This window comes from Zalophus californianus, chromosome 4 (assembly GCF_009762305.2).
Source record: "Zalophus californianus isolate mZalCal1 chromosome 4, mZalCal1.pri.v2, whole genome shotgun sequence".
Taxonomy (NCBI): Eukaryota; Metazoa; Chordata; class Mammalia; order Carnivora; family Otariidae; genus Zalophus; species Zalophus californianus.
In genome coordinates this window covers 76,789,246-76,807,007 of record NC_045598.1, presented here as the reverse complement: position 1 = coordinate 76,807,007, position 17,762 = coordinate 76,789,246, and the positions used below count along the sequence as shown (strand labels likewise).

The 17,762-nt window shown below is 38.3% G+C and overlaps 1 protein-coding gene across 4 annotated transcripts in view; it reads right to left on the bottom strand.

Moving 5' to 3' along the window:
• CDC7 (cell division cycle 7) overlaps nucleotides 1–17,762 on the bottom strand; it is a 32,369-nt gene that overhangs the window by 10,770 nt on the left and 3,837 nt on the right. For 3 of the 4 annotated variants that reach the window (XM_027614633.1, XM_027614646.1, XM_027614641.1), the window contains exons 3-4: nucleotides 4,912–4,995; nucleotides 3,022–3,157 (exon numbers count right to left, since the gene is read on the bottom strand). In XM_027614633.1, the coding sequence (XP_027470434.1) occupies nucleotides 3,022–3,157; nucleotides 4,912–4,995 (220 nt within the window). The remainder of the gene's footprint in view (nucleotides 1–3,021; nucleotides 3,158–4,911; nucleotides 4,996–17,762) is intronic. The other variant, XM_027614642.1, reaches the window with a different exon arrangement.

Here is a 17,762-nt window from a genome sequence, read left to right as displayed (position 1 = left end):
AATTAACAAGCCTTAGCCAATAAAATAACAATAAATAAGTTAATTAAAAAATAACAGCTAACATTTATTGAGCATTCACTATATGCCAAGCTTTGATCTAAGTAAGCACTTTACATTTATTAACTAATTCACTTAATCCTCACAACAGCTCTATCAGGACAATGCCATTATTTCCTCCCCCTTTTGTACCGATAAGGAAACTGAGGCACAGAGAAGTTCAGGAATGTTCCCAAAGACACTAACCTAGTAAGTCATGGAGACAGGATTTGAATCTGGATAGTCTGCTCTATATCTGTGCTCTAAATTGCTATGCTATACTGCATCATAAAAGATGAGGAAAACAGGGTAAAGCTGACTTCCATAGTTTTGAGCCCAATTAGTAAAACAACATGGATACCAACAAAATATGTGGAGAAATCAGGAAAAGAAGCATTGAAAAATAAGACATTTTGATAAAAATTTCTAGATACAAAATTACATCTTATGTGAGAAGTGAGAGGTCAGTGACAGTACTTGAGAAGTGATACCTAAAGCTCTGAAAATGATTTGAGAGAAAACTTGAGTTTTGGAAAAGTCTCAAGTTGGAGGGCAAAATAAGGAAGAAGAGGCAGAAAGCCCAGAAAGGGATGTCACCCAGATGATGAGTTTTAAAGGAAGGTAGTAATCAGTATGAAGGTCATGAGACTAAGGACTGAGGGAAGTCTTTTAGTTTGGCAAAAAGGAATTAACTGGTAATTTTTCAGAAAGCAATTTAAGTGGAAAGGAAGAGGCCAAACAGGACTTAAGGAGGGAAAACAGGATACAACGGAAGCAGAACACTCAATTTGCCTGAAATATCTGGCAAAGAAGAAAAACCAGTGTGGGAGCTAGAAAGGAAGCAAGATCAGATAAAGATTTTTTTTTTTTTTTAGCATGCACTTTTTTGGAGTATATGGAAAGGAAAAATGGTAGAGAAAATATTTAAAATATGGAAAAACAATTTTATCCAAGTGACTAGAACATATGTAATTCTGCCTTAGAGAGGCCATCTCATCGTCTTGTCTTCTCTAATAAACAGGGGGGTGAAACGAAGAAATAGACTTGTCCATTCATCCAATAAATATTCAGTGGGCAGTTATGTGGCAGACATTATGTTAGATATTAGGAAAGGGAAGGTGAATTAAAATTAACATGATTTCTGCCCTCATGGAGTTTATTATCTAATGAGCAATAACAGATAATAAAATAACATATGACAGATTACAAGGGTTTTGAAAGAGATCAAAAGGTACTGTGAAAATAACAAATAAGTGAATCTAATTTAATTCAGAAGACATCTTTGTTTTTGTTTGTTTTTAAGTAGGCTCCAGGCCTGGAGGGGAGCCTGACTCGAGGCCTGAACTCAGGACCCTGAGATCAAGACCCGAGGTGAAATCAAGAATCAGATGCTTAACTGAGCCACCTGGGTGCCCCTCAGAAGACATCTTTGAAGTGTCTGATCTCTTGCTCAGATCAGAAAGAAGAGAGGTCAGCATGCAAAGACTGGCAGAGGTCTCACTGGGGAACAGTATGGGTAGTGACAATAAGATGAGGAAGCTTGAGACAAATCTGAGGAACTAAAGAAATTAGAGCACAGAGAGAGGGAGATAGGAAGAGTGGCACTGAGAGTGGTATTGATAAGGCTGGATTTTTTTTTCCCCCAAAGGACACTGGGAAACCACTGAAGGATTTTAAGGGATGGAACTAATAGTATACAATTTACATTATACACACACACACACACACACAAATTTTTATACTTTAAACATCATTCCGGCTGTTTTGTAACAATGGGATTCAGGGAGAAAGAGAAGCAGCAGCCTAGTTTAGCAATCTAGGCTCGGTCTGAAGTAGTGGTTGAGAAGACAGAAAAACATGGATGGATTTTTAGATATATTTTGGCGGTAAAATGGCCAAGACCTGATGATGGATGCCAAGATGAGCAGATAAAACAGGCTGTTGCAATAGGGGTTTTTGGGCAAAGGAGTATTAAAATTTAGTTTACAGAATATGTTTGAGATATTTATTAGGTGCTCAAGTGGGTATGTCAAATCAGCAGGTGGGTATATACAAATCTGCAGGTAAGAGGTCTGAGGCAAGATACATACTTATGGAAATCCCTACCATACACTGAAAACCACATGGAAATAAATACTACCTACAGAAGAGTCTGGAGCAAGAAAGCCCAAGATCAGGCACTCCAACATTTAGACGTCAGGTAGAAGACGAAGAACTGGCCAAAGGATACTGAAAATGAAAAGCCAAATAAAGCAGAAAGAAAACAAGGAGTGTGTGGCAGTACCGAAGTCAAAAGACAATGGTTCAAATCAATGTTACGCACTGCCTATGTTCATATGAACAGAAAAAGAAAACTGGCAAAACAGAAGTCATGGTTGACTCTATCTAAAGTAGCTTCGGTTTAGCACAGAGGACAGCAGACACTATGAGTAGTGAAGGTATGGTGTGAAAGTGAAAACAGTATATGTAGATCATTTTTGGGAAGTCTGGCGGGGAAGGGCAGCAAAGACTTGACGGAGCAGCTGGAAGAGGAATGGCAATACAGGGGCATAAGAGATACTAGATCATGTACCTTAGTTGACAGGAATGACCCAGAAGAGAGAGACCAATAAGAAAGACATGACAGATGTTTCTGTTGTTCAAAATTGAAGTATGAAATGAGGCTGTCAATAGCTGAGGAGATATGAAATATGAATTCCCTACATTTTAAAAAATATCTAGATCATGGTTTAGGATTTGGCAGGAAGATTAGAAAAAGTGGGAAGAGAACAGGAAATCAAGCTGAGCCTCAAGGGTAATCCACTCTAAAAATATAAATTTAATTAACCATCCCAACGTTAGAGGAAAAATGCTACCAAACTGCAAACACCTGACTAAAAAATGTTTAATTCATGGATAACCTCATCATCCCTGTTAGATATACCTTAAAAAAATCTTAAAAATTATACACAGCCAGTTCAATTAAAATATCTTTAAATTACCTACCCAGCCACTGTTAGGCACTGAAGTTCAGCTGCAATTCTTATAGGATGACTTGTTGGAATTAAGTGTTTTAGAGCAATTTTCTCTTCAGGTCCTACTTGTAACTGTGCTGTGGCCAAATAAACAGAGCTAAAAGTACCTGTAAAACAATTTATTAGATTTTTCAATATTTGGTTTTTAAAAATGTCAATGAAACAATGCTAAAATAGAACCTAAAAACTGTTTGGAATCCATAAAATTATTCTAATCATTAATATATTTAATGATAGTAAACATAAAGAGTAACAACATTTATAAATAGAACTTTCAATTTTTAATAAATTCTTAACTGTTCTCAGTTCTTTAAAGGGTATATTAATTTACCAAAGCTCTACAGCAAATCTATTTGCCTGGGTTAAAATAAAATTTTTCCATGGTCACAATCCATTCTAGTAAGTATTTTTCTATAATACTGTCATTTGAAATTACTTTCTTACGACTTGGATACAGGTCTGTTAGAAGCATAAATGTTAATAGTCTTCAGGGAAAAAAACCCTACAAAAACACCTAGGCATTAAACTAAACAGCATTAAACTAAACAGAAACCATAAAAGAGTGGCCAGTTAAATTTGAGAAATACTGAGTTAAAACAAATTGATAAATTTCTCTACTACAAAATTTTCCAGAGCTTTAATGTGTTTTAAGTACATCACGAATAACCAAAAGGGAGCTATACCTACTACATTTTCCAACTTACTTAGCTATAGAACACCCTCCTCCTCCTTCCCCCCTCCAAGAATAGCTATCAATTTGTTAGGAGGACACCAGTGGATTCCAGAACAGAGTTTTGAACACTAAGTCAGAACACACTGGGATTCAGTCCTGCACCCTGCTCAGCAGGGAGTTTCTTCTCCCTCTCCCTCTACCCCTCTGCCCTGATCATGCTCTTTCTCTCTGAAGTAAATAAAATCTTCTTTAAAAATTTCTTAAAAAACAAAAAAGGTAAGGAAAAGATGGAAAGATCTACTTCTTACATCCCAAATCATCTCATCTTCTAATTTTTCTGCCCCCAATGACCCAGCCTTTTCTTGTCTGACGCTTTTCATTGTAAAAAGCAAACAATGAAGTAAGTGGAAGGTTTTTTGTTTTTAACTATTTAGGCATTTCCCAATATAGCCACCAAAAATTTCTATTATCTTTTACCTTCTCATTCACTTCACAATTGATAAATTCACCCTTCATTCAGTCAACAAGATTGCCAGTCTCTCAATGACATTTATGTTAACACAGACCATCTTTTTAAAAAAATTTACTTATTGGGGGTGGGGGGAGGAAAAAAGAGAATCTCAAGCAGACTCCCCACTGAGTGTGGAGCCCGATGTAGGGCTCAATCCTTTGACCCTGAGATCGTGACCTGAGCTGAAACCAAGAGTCGGACACTTAACCAACTGAGCCACCCAGGCACCCCAATACTGACTATTTTATAAATATTGTACCACTTTCTTTTCATCTATTTTGCCACCTTAGGTTTCATACATGTTTCAATGTACAGTTCTACCTAACTATAATGGAGAAAGGAAAAGGAGCTGACTTCCTGACTTCCCTTGATCAAATTCCTCCATATGAATTTACAATTTCTCATTCTTAATAATTATTAATGGTATATTAGTATATCAATACTTTTAATGGTATAACAGCATAAAGATTAAAATAGCACTGTTCATTTTACTGTAAATACTTATTCTTTCACTCTTTCCAGGGGAAAAAGAAAACGTGATGTCATAATTAGTAAAATGACCATGGTCTTAATATTTTAGAAAGGATATACTTTTCAATAGGAAATAGTAATGAAAATCAAGATTATACAAAGGAAAATATAAGGAAAAGAAACTTATAAAGTTATCTCTAAATTACCTTCTCCAATTTTGTCCTTAATCTTAAACAGACTACCAAGCTGTGGTACAGCTTCATAAAGCTTCTCAATATCTTTTTTAACACCTATCAAGGAGGAATAATTTATAGTTATAATGAGACTATATTTTATACTTTAAGTTAAAATAAACTCGAAATAAATTCTAAAACAAGAGTAATTAAATTACAAATTAAAAAATTGCTATGATAAATCTCAAATCATGATAAAAATACTTAAAATCCCATTAAATTGCTGTAACACACACACACCTCTTGAACAAACAGATAAAACTGGTAAGTCCCAGAATCACACACATCAAATCGGTATTATTCTGGAATTACATACTAGCAGATACATTGTGACTGCATAGAGTACAACACAATAAACAAGCTAAATTAGAAAAAATAAACAATTTGTCCTGCGATCACTAGATGGCATGACAAGGACATAATGCAATCTTCTTTAAAACTATTTCTCTCCCCTAAAGACACAAAATCTTACAGGCTTGGGAAAGTTTTATATATTGAATATTCATAGTGTATCTTCCAACAGAAAAGTACTAAAGTCCTCAGGAATGTTAGAAATACTTTTAAAGAATTGTCCCAATTATCAATAGTATCCTCTATCCTTGAGAGCAAATATGATAAATTGCTATTTTTAAATATAAGCTCTTTACAAAAATACACATGGTTAAAATGAGAGGTAATAATACCTGTTTGTGATAAACTACTGAATATAAAAGAAAACTACATACTTATTAAGAGTCACTGGATTTTGGAGGGGGAGGGGCAAGATGGCGGAGGAGCAGGAGACCTAAATTATGTCTCGTCCCAGGAATTCAGCTAGATAGGGCTCAAACCATTCTGAACACCTACGAACTCAACAGGAGATCGAAGAAAATAGCAACTCTCTGAACAGAAAAGCGACCACTTTCTGGAAGGTAGGATGTGTGGAGAAGTGAATCCAAGGCGACATTCGGGAAGATAGATGGTGGGGGAGGGGGCCTCCGTTAGCTGCTACTGGCAAGTGATAGAGCAGCCAAGTACAAAATCAGAACTTTTAGAAATCTGCTCCGCTGAGGGACGTCACTCCAGTGGCTAAACGGGGGCTGGAACACTTGCTGGGACAGTGGGGTCTCAGGACCCTCGGGGTAACAAAGACCAGGGGTGCCTGAGTGCAACAGAGCTCCCAGTTAACAGAATAGGGAAGCCGGCTGCAGGAGGCCTGGGCTCTCAGCTCGGGTTGCCATAATCTGTGATCCGCGGCACAGTTGGGCCACTGCTCCTCCAGCGGGGACCCAACAAGCAGCAGATCCAGGGAGACTCCCGTTCCTCCCCCAGGAGGAGCGGCGCGGGAGCGCACTGCAGGGGTCTGCTGGGTTTGGAGACTCCACACCAGGTCAGGTGCCAGAGATAGAAATGCTCGGTCACAGGCTGGGTGAGCACAGGGTGGGCCGGAGACCAGGGAGACGGGAGTGATTGACTGCTTTTCGCTGGGGCTCACTGAGGAGTGGAGCCCCAAGTTCTCGGCTCCTCCTCAGCAAAGACTGGGAGGCCACCATTTCACTCTATGGAAAGCTTGCAGGGAACAAAAGCTCCTGAGAGCAAACCCGAGCAGATTACATAGTCCAGACGGGCAAGGACGGTGCAATTCCACCTCCCACAAAAACATTTGGGAACCATGGCAACAGGCCCCTCCCCCAGAGGATCAGCAAGAAGAGCCAGCCAAGACCAAGTTTATCCATCAATGAGAATGGCAAAACTCCAGCGCTAGGGGAATACTGCACATAGAATTCATGGCTTTTTTCCCCATGATTCTTTAGTCTTTCAAAGTTAATTTTTTTTTTAACTTTTTCTTTTTTGTATTTTTCTTCTTCCCTTTTTCAAACAACATCTTATCAATCCCTTTTTATTTTTCATTTTTAGAGTCCTATTCTATCCCTTCATAGTAGTTAACCTTATTTTTGTTATATATAATATAAAGTCGTTCTCTCTTTAAAATTTGGGGATACAATTTCTTCTAACAGACCAAAATATACCCTAAATCTCTAGTGTATGGCTTTGTTCTAGTCTCCTGCCTCATCACATTCTTTTTTTAAAATCATTTTTTCAACCAACTTATCAATTCCTTTTATAAAATTTTTTATAATTTTCATTTTTACAGTCATATTCCATACCTTCATCATATTAACTCTCATGTTGTACATATATAAGTTTTTCTTTCTTTAAAATTTTGGGAGGCACTTTCTTCTAACAGACCAAAATAAGCCCAAAATCTGGTGTGGGGCACTGATCTATGCACCAGACTGATCATATTCGATCATATTCTGTTTTTTGTTGTTGTTTGTTTTTACCTTTTTCTTTTTTCTTTCTTTCTCTTTCTTTTCCCCCAGTTTCAGGTCTTTTCTGATTTTTTTAGTGTGTATTTTTCTGGGGATGTTGTTACCCTGTTAGCATTTTGTTCTCTCATTCATCTATTCTCCTCTGGACAAAATGACAAGATGGAAAAAAATCACCTCAACAAAAAGAACAAGAGGCAGTACCAACTGCCAGGAACCTAATCAATATAGACATTAGTAAGATGTCTGAACTAGAGTTCAGAATGATGATTTTAAAGATACTAGCTGGCTTGAAAAAAGCATGGAAGATATTAGAGAAACCCTTTCTGGAGAAATAAACTAAAATCCAACCAAGTCAAAATCAAAAAGGCTACTAATGAGGTGCAATAAAAAATGGAGGCTCTGCTAGGATAAATGACACAGAAGAGAGAATTAGTGATACAGAAGACCAAATGATGGAAAATAAAGAAGCTGAGAAAAAGAGAGATAAACAACTACTGGATCACGAGGGCAGAATTTGAGAGATAAGTGATACCATAAGACAAAACAATATTAGAATAATTGGGATCCCAGAAGAAGAAGAAAGAGAGAGAGGGGCAGAAGGTATATTGGAGCCAATTATAGCAGAGAACTTCCCTAATTTGGAGAAGGAAACAGGCATCAAAATCCAGGAGGCACAGAGAAAACCCCTCAAAATCAATAAAAATAGGTCAACACCCCAACATTTAATAGTAAAACTTACGAGTCTCAGAGACAAAGAGAAAATCCTGAAAGCAGCTCGGGAGAAGAGACCTGTAACCTACAATGGTAGAAACATTAGATTGGCAACAGACCTATCCACAGAGACCTGGCAGGCCAGAAAGGACTGGCATGATATATTCAGAGAACTAAATGAGAAAAATATGCAGCCAAGAATACTCTATCCACCTAGGCTGTCACTGAAAATAGGAGAGGGGCACCTGGGTGGTTCAGTCGTTAAGCGTCTGCCTTCGGCTCAGGTCATGATCCCAGGGTCCTGGGATCAAGCCCCACATCGGGCTCCCTGCTAGGCGGGAGGCCTGCTTCTCCTCCCTCTCCCACTCCCCCTTGCTGTGTTCCCTCTCTGTCTCTCTCTTTGTAAAAGAAATAAATAAAATCTTAAAAAAAAAAAAGAAAATAGGAGAGATAAAAAGCTTCCAGGACAAACAAAAACTAAAGGAATTTGCAAACATGAAACCAGCCCTACAAGAAATATTGAAAGGGGTCCTCTAAGCAAAGAGAGAGCCTAAATGTAACACAGCCCAGAAAGGAACACAGACAATATACAGTAACAGTCACCTTACAGGCAATACAATGGCACTAAATTCATATCTTTCAATAGTAAACCCTGGTGGTGCCTGAGTGGCTCAGTCGGTTAAGCCGCTGCCTTCGGCTCGGATCATGGTCCCAGGGTCCTGGGATCGAGCCCCGCATCAGGCTCCCTGCTTGGCAGAGAGTCTGCTTCTCCCCTGCCTGCCATCCCCCCTGCTTGTGCTTGCTCCCTCCCTCTCTGTCAAATAAATAAATAAAAATCGTTAAAAAAAAAAGTAAAACCTGAATGTAAATGGACTAAATGCCCCAATCAAAAGACACAGGCTATCAGACTGGATAAAAAAATAAGACCCATCGATATGCTGTCTACAAGAGACTCATTTTAGACCCCAAAACACCCCCGGATTGAAACTGAGGGGGTGGAAAACCATTTACCATGCTGATGAACACCAAAAGAAAGCTGAGGTGGCAATCCTTATATCAGACAAATTAGATTTTAAACTAAAGACTATAATAAGAGATGAGGAAGGACACTATATCATACTTAAAGGGTCTATCCAACAAGAAGATCTAACAATTGTAAATATCTATGCCCCTAACATGGGAGCAACCAATTATATAAGCCAATTAATAACAAAAGCAAAGAAACACATCGACAACAATACAATAATAGTGGGGGACTTTAACACTGAAATGGACAGATCATCTAAGCAAAAGATCAACAAGGAAATAAAGACTTTAAATGACACACTGGACCAAATGGACTTCACAGATATATTCAGAACATTCCATCCCAAAGCAACAGAATACACATTCTTCTCTAGTGCCCATGGAACATTCTCCAGAATTGATCACATCCTAGGTCACAAATCAGGTCTCAACCGGTACCAAAAGACTGGGATCATTCCCTGCATATTTTCAGACCACAATGCTTTGAAACTAGAACTCAATCACAAGAGGAAAGTCGGAAAGAACTCAAATACACGGAGGCTAAAGAGCATCCTACTAAAGAATGAATGGGTCAACCAGGAAATTAAAGAATTAAAAAAATTCATGGAAACCAATGAAAATGAAAACACAACTGTTCAAAATCTTTGGGATGCAGCAAAGGCAGTCCTAAGGGGAAAGTATATAGCAATAAAAGCCTTTCTCAAGAAACAAGAAAGGTCTCAAATACACAACCTAACCCTCCACCTAAAGGAGCTGGAGAAAGAAAAGCAAATAAAGCCTAAACCCAGCAGGAGAACAGGAATAATAAAGATCAGAGCAGAAATCAAAAAAACAGAAACCAAAAGAACAGAACAGATCAACGAAACTAGGAGCTGGTTCTCTGAAAGAATTAACAAGATTGATAAACCCATGGCCAGACTTATCAAAAAGAAAAATGACCCAAATCAACAAAATCATGAATGAAAGAGGAGAGATCACAACCAACACCAAAGAAATACAAACAATTATAAGAACATATTATGAGCAACTATATGCCAGTAAATTAGATAATGTGGAAGAAATAGATGCATTCCTAGAGATGTATAAACTACCAAAATTGAACCAGGAAGAAATAGAAAACCTGAACAGACCTATAACCACTAAGGAAATTGAAGCAGTCATCAAAAATCTCCCAACAAGAGCCCAGGGCCAGATGGCTTCCCAGGGGAATTCTACCAAACATTTAAAGAAGAACTAATACCTATTCTTCTGAAACTGTTCCAAAAAAATAGAAATGGAAGGAAAACTTCCAAACTCGTTTTATGAGGCCACCATTACCTCGATCCCCAAAACAAAGACCCCATCAAAAAGAATTACAGACCAGTATCCTTGATGAACATCAATGCAAAAATTCTCACCAAAATACTAGCCAGTAGGATCCAAGAGTACATTAAAAGGATTATTCACCATGACTAAGTGGGATTTATGCCTGGGCTGCAAGGTTGGTTCAACATCTGCAAATCAATCAATGTGATACATTAATAAAAGAAAGAACAAGAACATATGATCCTCTTAATAGATGCAGAAAAAGCATTTCACAACGTACAGCATCCTTTCTTGATCAAAACTCCTCAGAGTATAGGTTTAGAGGGTACATACCTCAATATCATAAAAGCCATCTATGAAAAACCCACAGCGAGGAAAAACTGAGAGCTTTCCCCCTAAGGTCAGGAACTCGGCAGGGATGTCCACTATCACCAGTGCTATTCAACATAGTATTAGAAGTCCTAGCCACAGCAATGAGACAACAAAAAGAAATAAAAGGCATCCGAATCAGCAAAGAAGAAGTCAAACTCTATTTGCAGATGATATGATACTTTATGTGGAAAACCCAAACCCCTCCACCCCAAAACTGCTAGAACTCATACAGGAATTCAGTAAAGTGGCAGGATATAAAATCAATGCACAGAAAGCAGTGGCATTCCTATACACCAACAAGACAGAAGAGAGAGAAATTAAGGAGTCTATCCCATTTATAATTACACCCAAAAGCATAAGATACCTAGGAATAAATCTTTTTTATTTAATAGAATTTTTTTTGAAAGATTTTATTTTATTTATTTGAGAGAGAGAATGAGATAGAGAGAGAGAGAGCATGAGAGGGGGGAGGGTCAGAGGGAGAAGCAGACTCCCTGCTGAGCAGGGAGCCCGATGCGGGACTCGATCCCGGGACTCCAGGATCATGACCTGAGCCGAAGCCAGTCGCTTAACCAACTGAGCCACCCAGGTGCCCTACCTACGAATAAATCTAACCAAAGGGGCAAAGAATCTGTACTCAGAAAACTATAAAATACTCATGAAAGAAACTGAGGAAGACACGAAGAAATGGAAAAACGTTCCATGCTCATGGATTGGAAGAACAAATACTGTGAAGATGTCAATGGCTACCTAGAGCAATCTACACATTCAATGCAATCCCTATCAAAATACCATCCACTTTTTTCAAAGAAATGGAACAAATAATCCTAAAATTTGTATGGAACCAGAAAAGAACCCAAATAGCCAGAGGAATGTTGAAAAAGAAAAGCAAAGCTGGTGGCATCATAATGCCAGACTTCAAGCTCTATTACAAAGCTGTAATCATCAAGACAGTATGGTACTGGCACAAAAACACATAGATCAATGGAACGGAATAGAGAGCCCAGAAATGGACCCACAACTCTATGGTCAACTCATCTTTGACAAAGCAGGAAAGAATGTCCAATGGAAAAAAGTCTCTTCAACAAATGGTGTTGGGAAAATTGGACAGCCACATGCAGAAGAATGAAACTGGACCATTTCCTTACACCACACACGAAAATAGACTCCAAATGGTTGAAAGACCTCAATGTGAGACAGGAGTCCATCAAAATCCTAAAGGAGAACACAGGCAGCAACCTCTTCGATCTCAGCCACAGCAACTTCTTCCTAGAAACATTGCCAAAGGCAAGGGAAGCAAGGGCAAAAATGAACTTACAGGGACTTCATCAAGATAAAAAGCTTTTGCACAGCCAAAGAAACAGTCCACAAAACCAAAAGACAACTGACAGAATGGGAGAAGATACTTGCAAATGACCTATCAGATAAAGGGCTAATATCCAAAATCTATAAAGAACTTATCAAACTCGACACCCAAAGAACAAATGATCCAACCAAGAAATGGGCAGAAGACACGAACAGATATTTTTCCAAAGATGACATCCAAATGGCCAACAGACACATGAAAAAGTGCTCAACATCACTCAGCATCAGGGAAATCCAAATCAAAACCTCAAATGAGCTACCACCTCACACCAGTCAGAATGGCTAAAATTAATAAGTCAGTAAACAACAGATGTTGGCGGGGATGCGGAGAAAGGGGAACCCTCCTACACTGTTGGTGGGAATGCAAGCTGGGGCAGCCACTCTGGAAAACAGTATGGAGGGTCCTCAAAAAGTTGAAAATAGAGCTACCATACGATCCAGCAATTGCACTACTGGGTATTCACCACAAAGATACAAATGTAGGGATCCAAAGGGGTACGTGCACTCCAATGTTGATAACAGCAATGTCCACAATAGCCAAACTATGGAAAGAGCCAAGATGTCCATCGACAGATGAATGGATAAAGATGTGGTATATATATATACAACGGAATATTATGCAGCCATCAAAAGGAATGAGATCTTGCCATTTGCAATGACGTGGATGGAACTGGAGGGTATTATGCTGAGTGAAATAAGTCAATCAGAGAAATACATGTATCATATGACCTCAATGATATGAGGAATTCTTAATCTCAGGAAACAAACTGAGAGTTGCTGGAGTGGTGGGGGGTGGGAGGGATGGAGTGGCTGGGTGATAGACAATGGGGAGGGTATGTGCTATGGTGAGCGCTATGAATTGTGTTAAGACTGTTGAATCACAGACCTGTACCTCTGAAACAAATAATACATTATATGTTAAAAAAAAAAAAGAAGAAGATAGTAGGAAGGGAAAAATGAAGGGAGGGAAATCGGAGGGGGAAACAAACCATATGAGACTAGGACTCTGAGAAACAAACTGAGGGTTCTAGAGGGGAGGGGGGTGGGGGGATGGGTTAGCCTGGTGATGGGTATTAAAGAGGGCACGTATTGAATGGAGCACTGGGTGTTATATGCAAACAATGAATCATGGAACACTACATCAAAAAAACTAATGATGTGGGGCGCCTGGGTGGCTCAGTTGTTAGGCGTCTGCCTTTGGCTCAGGCCAGGGTCCCAGGGTCCTGGGATCGAGTCCCACTTCGGGCTCCCTGCTTGGCAGCAAGCCTGCTTCTCCCTCTCCCACTCCCCCTTGCTTGTGTTCCCTCTTTCACTGTGTCTCTCTCTGTCAAATAAATAAATATAATCTTTAAAAAAAAAATAACGATGTAATGTATGGTGATTAACATAATAAAAAGTCATTGGATTTTATTACAGTATCTAAGCCAACCATCAGCTACTTTTTCAGTTATAATAATAATATGAATAGTGTATATAATGGTTTAAGCTATTTTCAAATCGTTTTCACATGTATTATCTTTTCAGATCTTCACAATAGCACTGAGATATTGGGAGAACAGGTATTATCCTGATTTTCACTTGATCTTAGCCAAAAGGCCGAGAAGCGATTATCCTGATTTTCAGATAAGAAACCCTACTCAGGGAAGTGAAATCATTTGTCCATTTAACAAACACTGTATTTTTTAAAAATGCTTAGCGATGGGTAGTTAAAAAAAATTTAACAATTTGGTGCAGCCCCTGTTCTCTAGGAACTCAGTCTAGTGGGAAAGACAGATTTTAAAAGCTCACTCTGAATATAAGACAGTAATTATAATAATACAGGAATGCATATATTACTAGATAGAAGGAGGGGGAGGGGCATGAACATATCTGAAGGTACCAGGAAGCTTCAGGTGACAGTTAAGCTGTGTTCTGAAGCACTCACCAAGTAGAAAAAGTGGATGAGGTATTTTAGGAAGAAGGAATTATGTATGTAAAGACATGGAAAAGGAAAAAGACGTGGATTATTTTGGGGGGGAGAGGTGGGTGAGGGAAGTAATGAAATTCAATGTGGCTGAAGAAGGGAAGGACAGAGAATACAAGTGAAAGCAATGGAAATTTTTAAGCAGGATGATAAGTAGAAGACGAATTTGAGGGGAAGGAAGAACAACATTAAGAGCTTTCAGAGACTAGGGGCGCCTGGGTGGCTCAGTCAGTTAAGTGGCTGCCTTTGGCTTAGGTCATGATCCTAGGGTCCTGGGATCAAGTCCTGCATGGGACTCCCTGCTCAGTGGGAAGCTGCTTCTCCCTCTCCCTCTGACCTCCCCCCATGCTCTAGTGTGTGTGTGTGGGGGGGGGTGCGCACACACATTCTCTCTCTCAAATGAATAAAAAAAAAAAAGAGCTGGAACTATGTAACAGGCCAAGAAGATCTAGTCCAATATTCTTTCCACTCTATCAATCAATATAAAGATTACTTTCCCATCTACTTCATAGGTGAAGTGGAGAAGCTTTATGGGTTTCAATACAAGAGGCAAGACTATAACCGTAATTATGCGTACCAGTATTAGAGACGGGAGGCCTAAATTAAAATCCTGGCTCCAATATTTAAGAGGCAGTATGACCTTCCTTGAGCACACAGCTTATCACCTTGAGCCTTAGTCTCCCCATCTACAGAAAAGGGGTAATAACTGTACCCATGCCACTGAGATACTGTGAGGATTAAATGAAATAATATACATAAGAGAAACTTTTAACAACAATGCCTGGCACATAGTAAATATTAAATAAAAGTGATAATTCTTATTGTAATTATTGTTATTAACATTATTTATCACTTCTGCTTTTATTATTCCCTCTACTTGAAATCTTTTTCCCATATAATTTCATGTGGCTGGCTCAATGTTCAGTCTTCTCTGACACCCTATTTAAAAGCATTCCTCTCATTACTCAAATTACCCTGCTTATTGTCTTTAGAGTACTTACTCACTATAAAATCATCCTGTTTGTTTGTTTGCTGTCTGCCTCCTCCCACTAGAATATAAGCTCCATCAGTACATTTCCCTATTTATATAATTTACCATAGTACATTCAGCTCCTAGTTAGAAATGCCTGGCATATTTGTTCAATGAGTGAATGATTACTATCATTATGGGGCATTCAGAGATAGCTGTGGGGAAAAAAAAAATCAAAGTTTAAGAAGCTACAAAAGAGTGAAGCCAAAGACAGTAACAGCTACCTCACTATCAGTTACCACACTACTTCACTCTAAAAACCAAAACCAAGGCCTGGGGGGTAAAGTCAGCTTTCTAGCAGTCATAGTTGCCACAGTCAATTACAATCTTTCCTAATGAGTGTCAATTCCAACCAGCTTCAAATTCCAGTGTTATAGAAAAGGTACCATGAAAGGTACTAAAATGGGTATGTTCAATTTTATATTACATTTCCTTGATTCTGAAAAACAATTTTTAAAACTCTGAAATTGGGATGCAACCTACAATTACTGTCAGCCAGCATCAACAAACTTACAGAACAGGTATCAGTACCTTAAAGAAAATCCAAGAAATCATAAAGGAGCATTCACATTTAACCCTTAAGTGCAGATGGTTGTAGGGAGCAATGGTAAAGGTGGTGAAGGAGAAATCAGACGTAGGCCAACTCCACATAATTGGGCTTTTAGGAGTCCATTAACAATGGCTTTAAAAAAATAAACTCTTCAAAGAAATGCTGCATCACTAATGTAGAGAGAACAATATTGTGAGGGGGGAAAAATAGGATGTCAGTGAGTCTAAGTACTAAAATTGATTCAGAAGAGAAAGAGGTGAAATGTTTGTTTTCCTTTTTAATTATGTACCAGAGACATACAATTATTTGTCTAATTAGATCTCAAAGAACTCTTTCAAAAAGTTTAAATTAAAAATTCTAGGTGATAAGAAAGCATTGTGTCATAGTATAACTGGCAGCATTTCTGAGCAGTATATAAAATGGTGTATCTAACAATGATATTTATATATGATGAAATATGTTAAGAAGCCTGTTTGTAGTCTTTTTATTACTAAATATATTAAAGTGTTTGTGTGCATCTTTTGTTGTATGTGTATATATGATTAATAACACCAAAAGCTTTGTAGTAGTATGACACAGGGTTGTGCTGTCTACTAGTTTCATGCTACTATTTAAATTTAAGCTAAAGTTTAAAAAAATTAAAAATTTTCCCAGTCACACTAGCCACAGGTGACAACAGAGACATCTCCATTATCACAGAAGGTACTACTAGAGTGCTGATATAGAAGAGAGCCTAGATTCAACTCTTTATCACTAAACCACATTAATGTCCAGTTTCTTAACCTGCAAATCAAAGGGGTCAGATTAGACAAACTTTACTTCCAAGTCTGAGCTCCATATTTTGGAACTTCCCTCTGTAGTAGCATGAGCTGGCAGTTAGTAGTAGAGATGCTGGTTAACTATTAGAAATCACCAGAGAAAAATACATGTAATAAGGAACTACTGTAATGCACAAACCATGTGAATGACTATGTAAGCTCAATGTGCTTCCATACCATTCACTAACTTGCTATGTACTTACCGGTCTTTACAAAACTCAAAATATGCTTAGTTTCCTGTCACTACACAACAACTCTGACATTTTTAAACAACAGTAAAACTTTCTGACAACCAAACTAAATGCAAAATCCTCAAATCTAAAGTGGAGATGAGAGTAAACAGCAGAGTGTTAATGTTAAACAATGGAAACTACTATTAAAGGCAGAGATGAATGAATATATACTTTGAGGATGAGGGCAAGACTGTGAAAAGTCTACAAGCCAAAAAATTAAATGCCTATATTTTAAACATAAAGGTCTAGGCTTCTGTTTTGAAATTTTAAGTAAAATTTTTTTTCCTGCTACATAATATATCCAAGTGGTTTTATTTATTTTTTTCCAAACATATCCAAGTGGTTTTAATAAAGCCACTATACTCACTGTTTTCATCATTGCTGGCCTATATAATCTATTTGTAACATAGCCAGAGTGATCCTGTGAAAGCTAAGTCACCATGTCACCATTTTGCTCAAACTCACTAATAGTTTCATAACTCGCTTCGTATAAAAGCCAAGGAACTACCTCCCCTCCTCACACCTCTCTGCCATCAATCCCATCACCCTCCAGCTTCCAGTCACAAGGACCTCCTTGCTACTCCTAAATGCTAGGCACCTCCCATCTCAGGGCCTTCTCCCTTGCTGTTTCCTCTGCCAGGGAATGCTCTCCCCCAGATTTCTACATAGCTCACTCCTTTACCACCTTCAAGTCTTAGTTCAACTGTTACCACACTGAGGTCTTCTCTGACCAATTACACTTATTAAAATCACAATCTCCTCCTCCAATGCTTCCTATCTCCACTTCCCTTCTATATTTTCTTCACAGTACTAAACCACTTTTGAATATTTCTTTATTGTCTATCTTTCCCCTAGACTGAGGGCATTGATTTTTGTCTATTTTATGCACTGATTTATCCCAGCACCTAGAGAAGTAACTGCACATAATAAACATTTAATATTCATCATATAAATGAAATGTTTTCAATTACTTACCAAGGAGTAAAACTGACACTCTAGGAATATATGTGATGCTTATTCTGGAGCTTCATGTACTGCCTGACTTACATCTCTTAAACTAGGAAGATCATATAATTTAACCCAAACTGAGGCAGTCTTGAGAGTGAAAAGGGGTGCTAATAATAAGGACAGTGTGACAA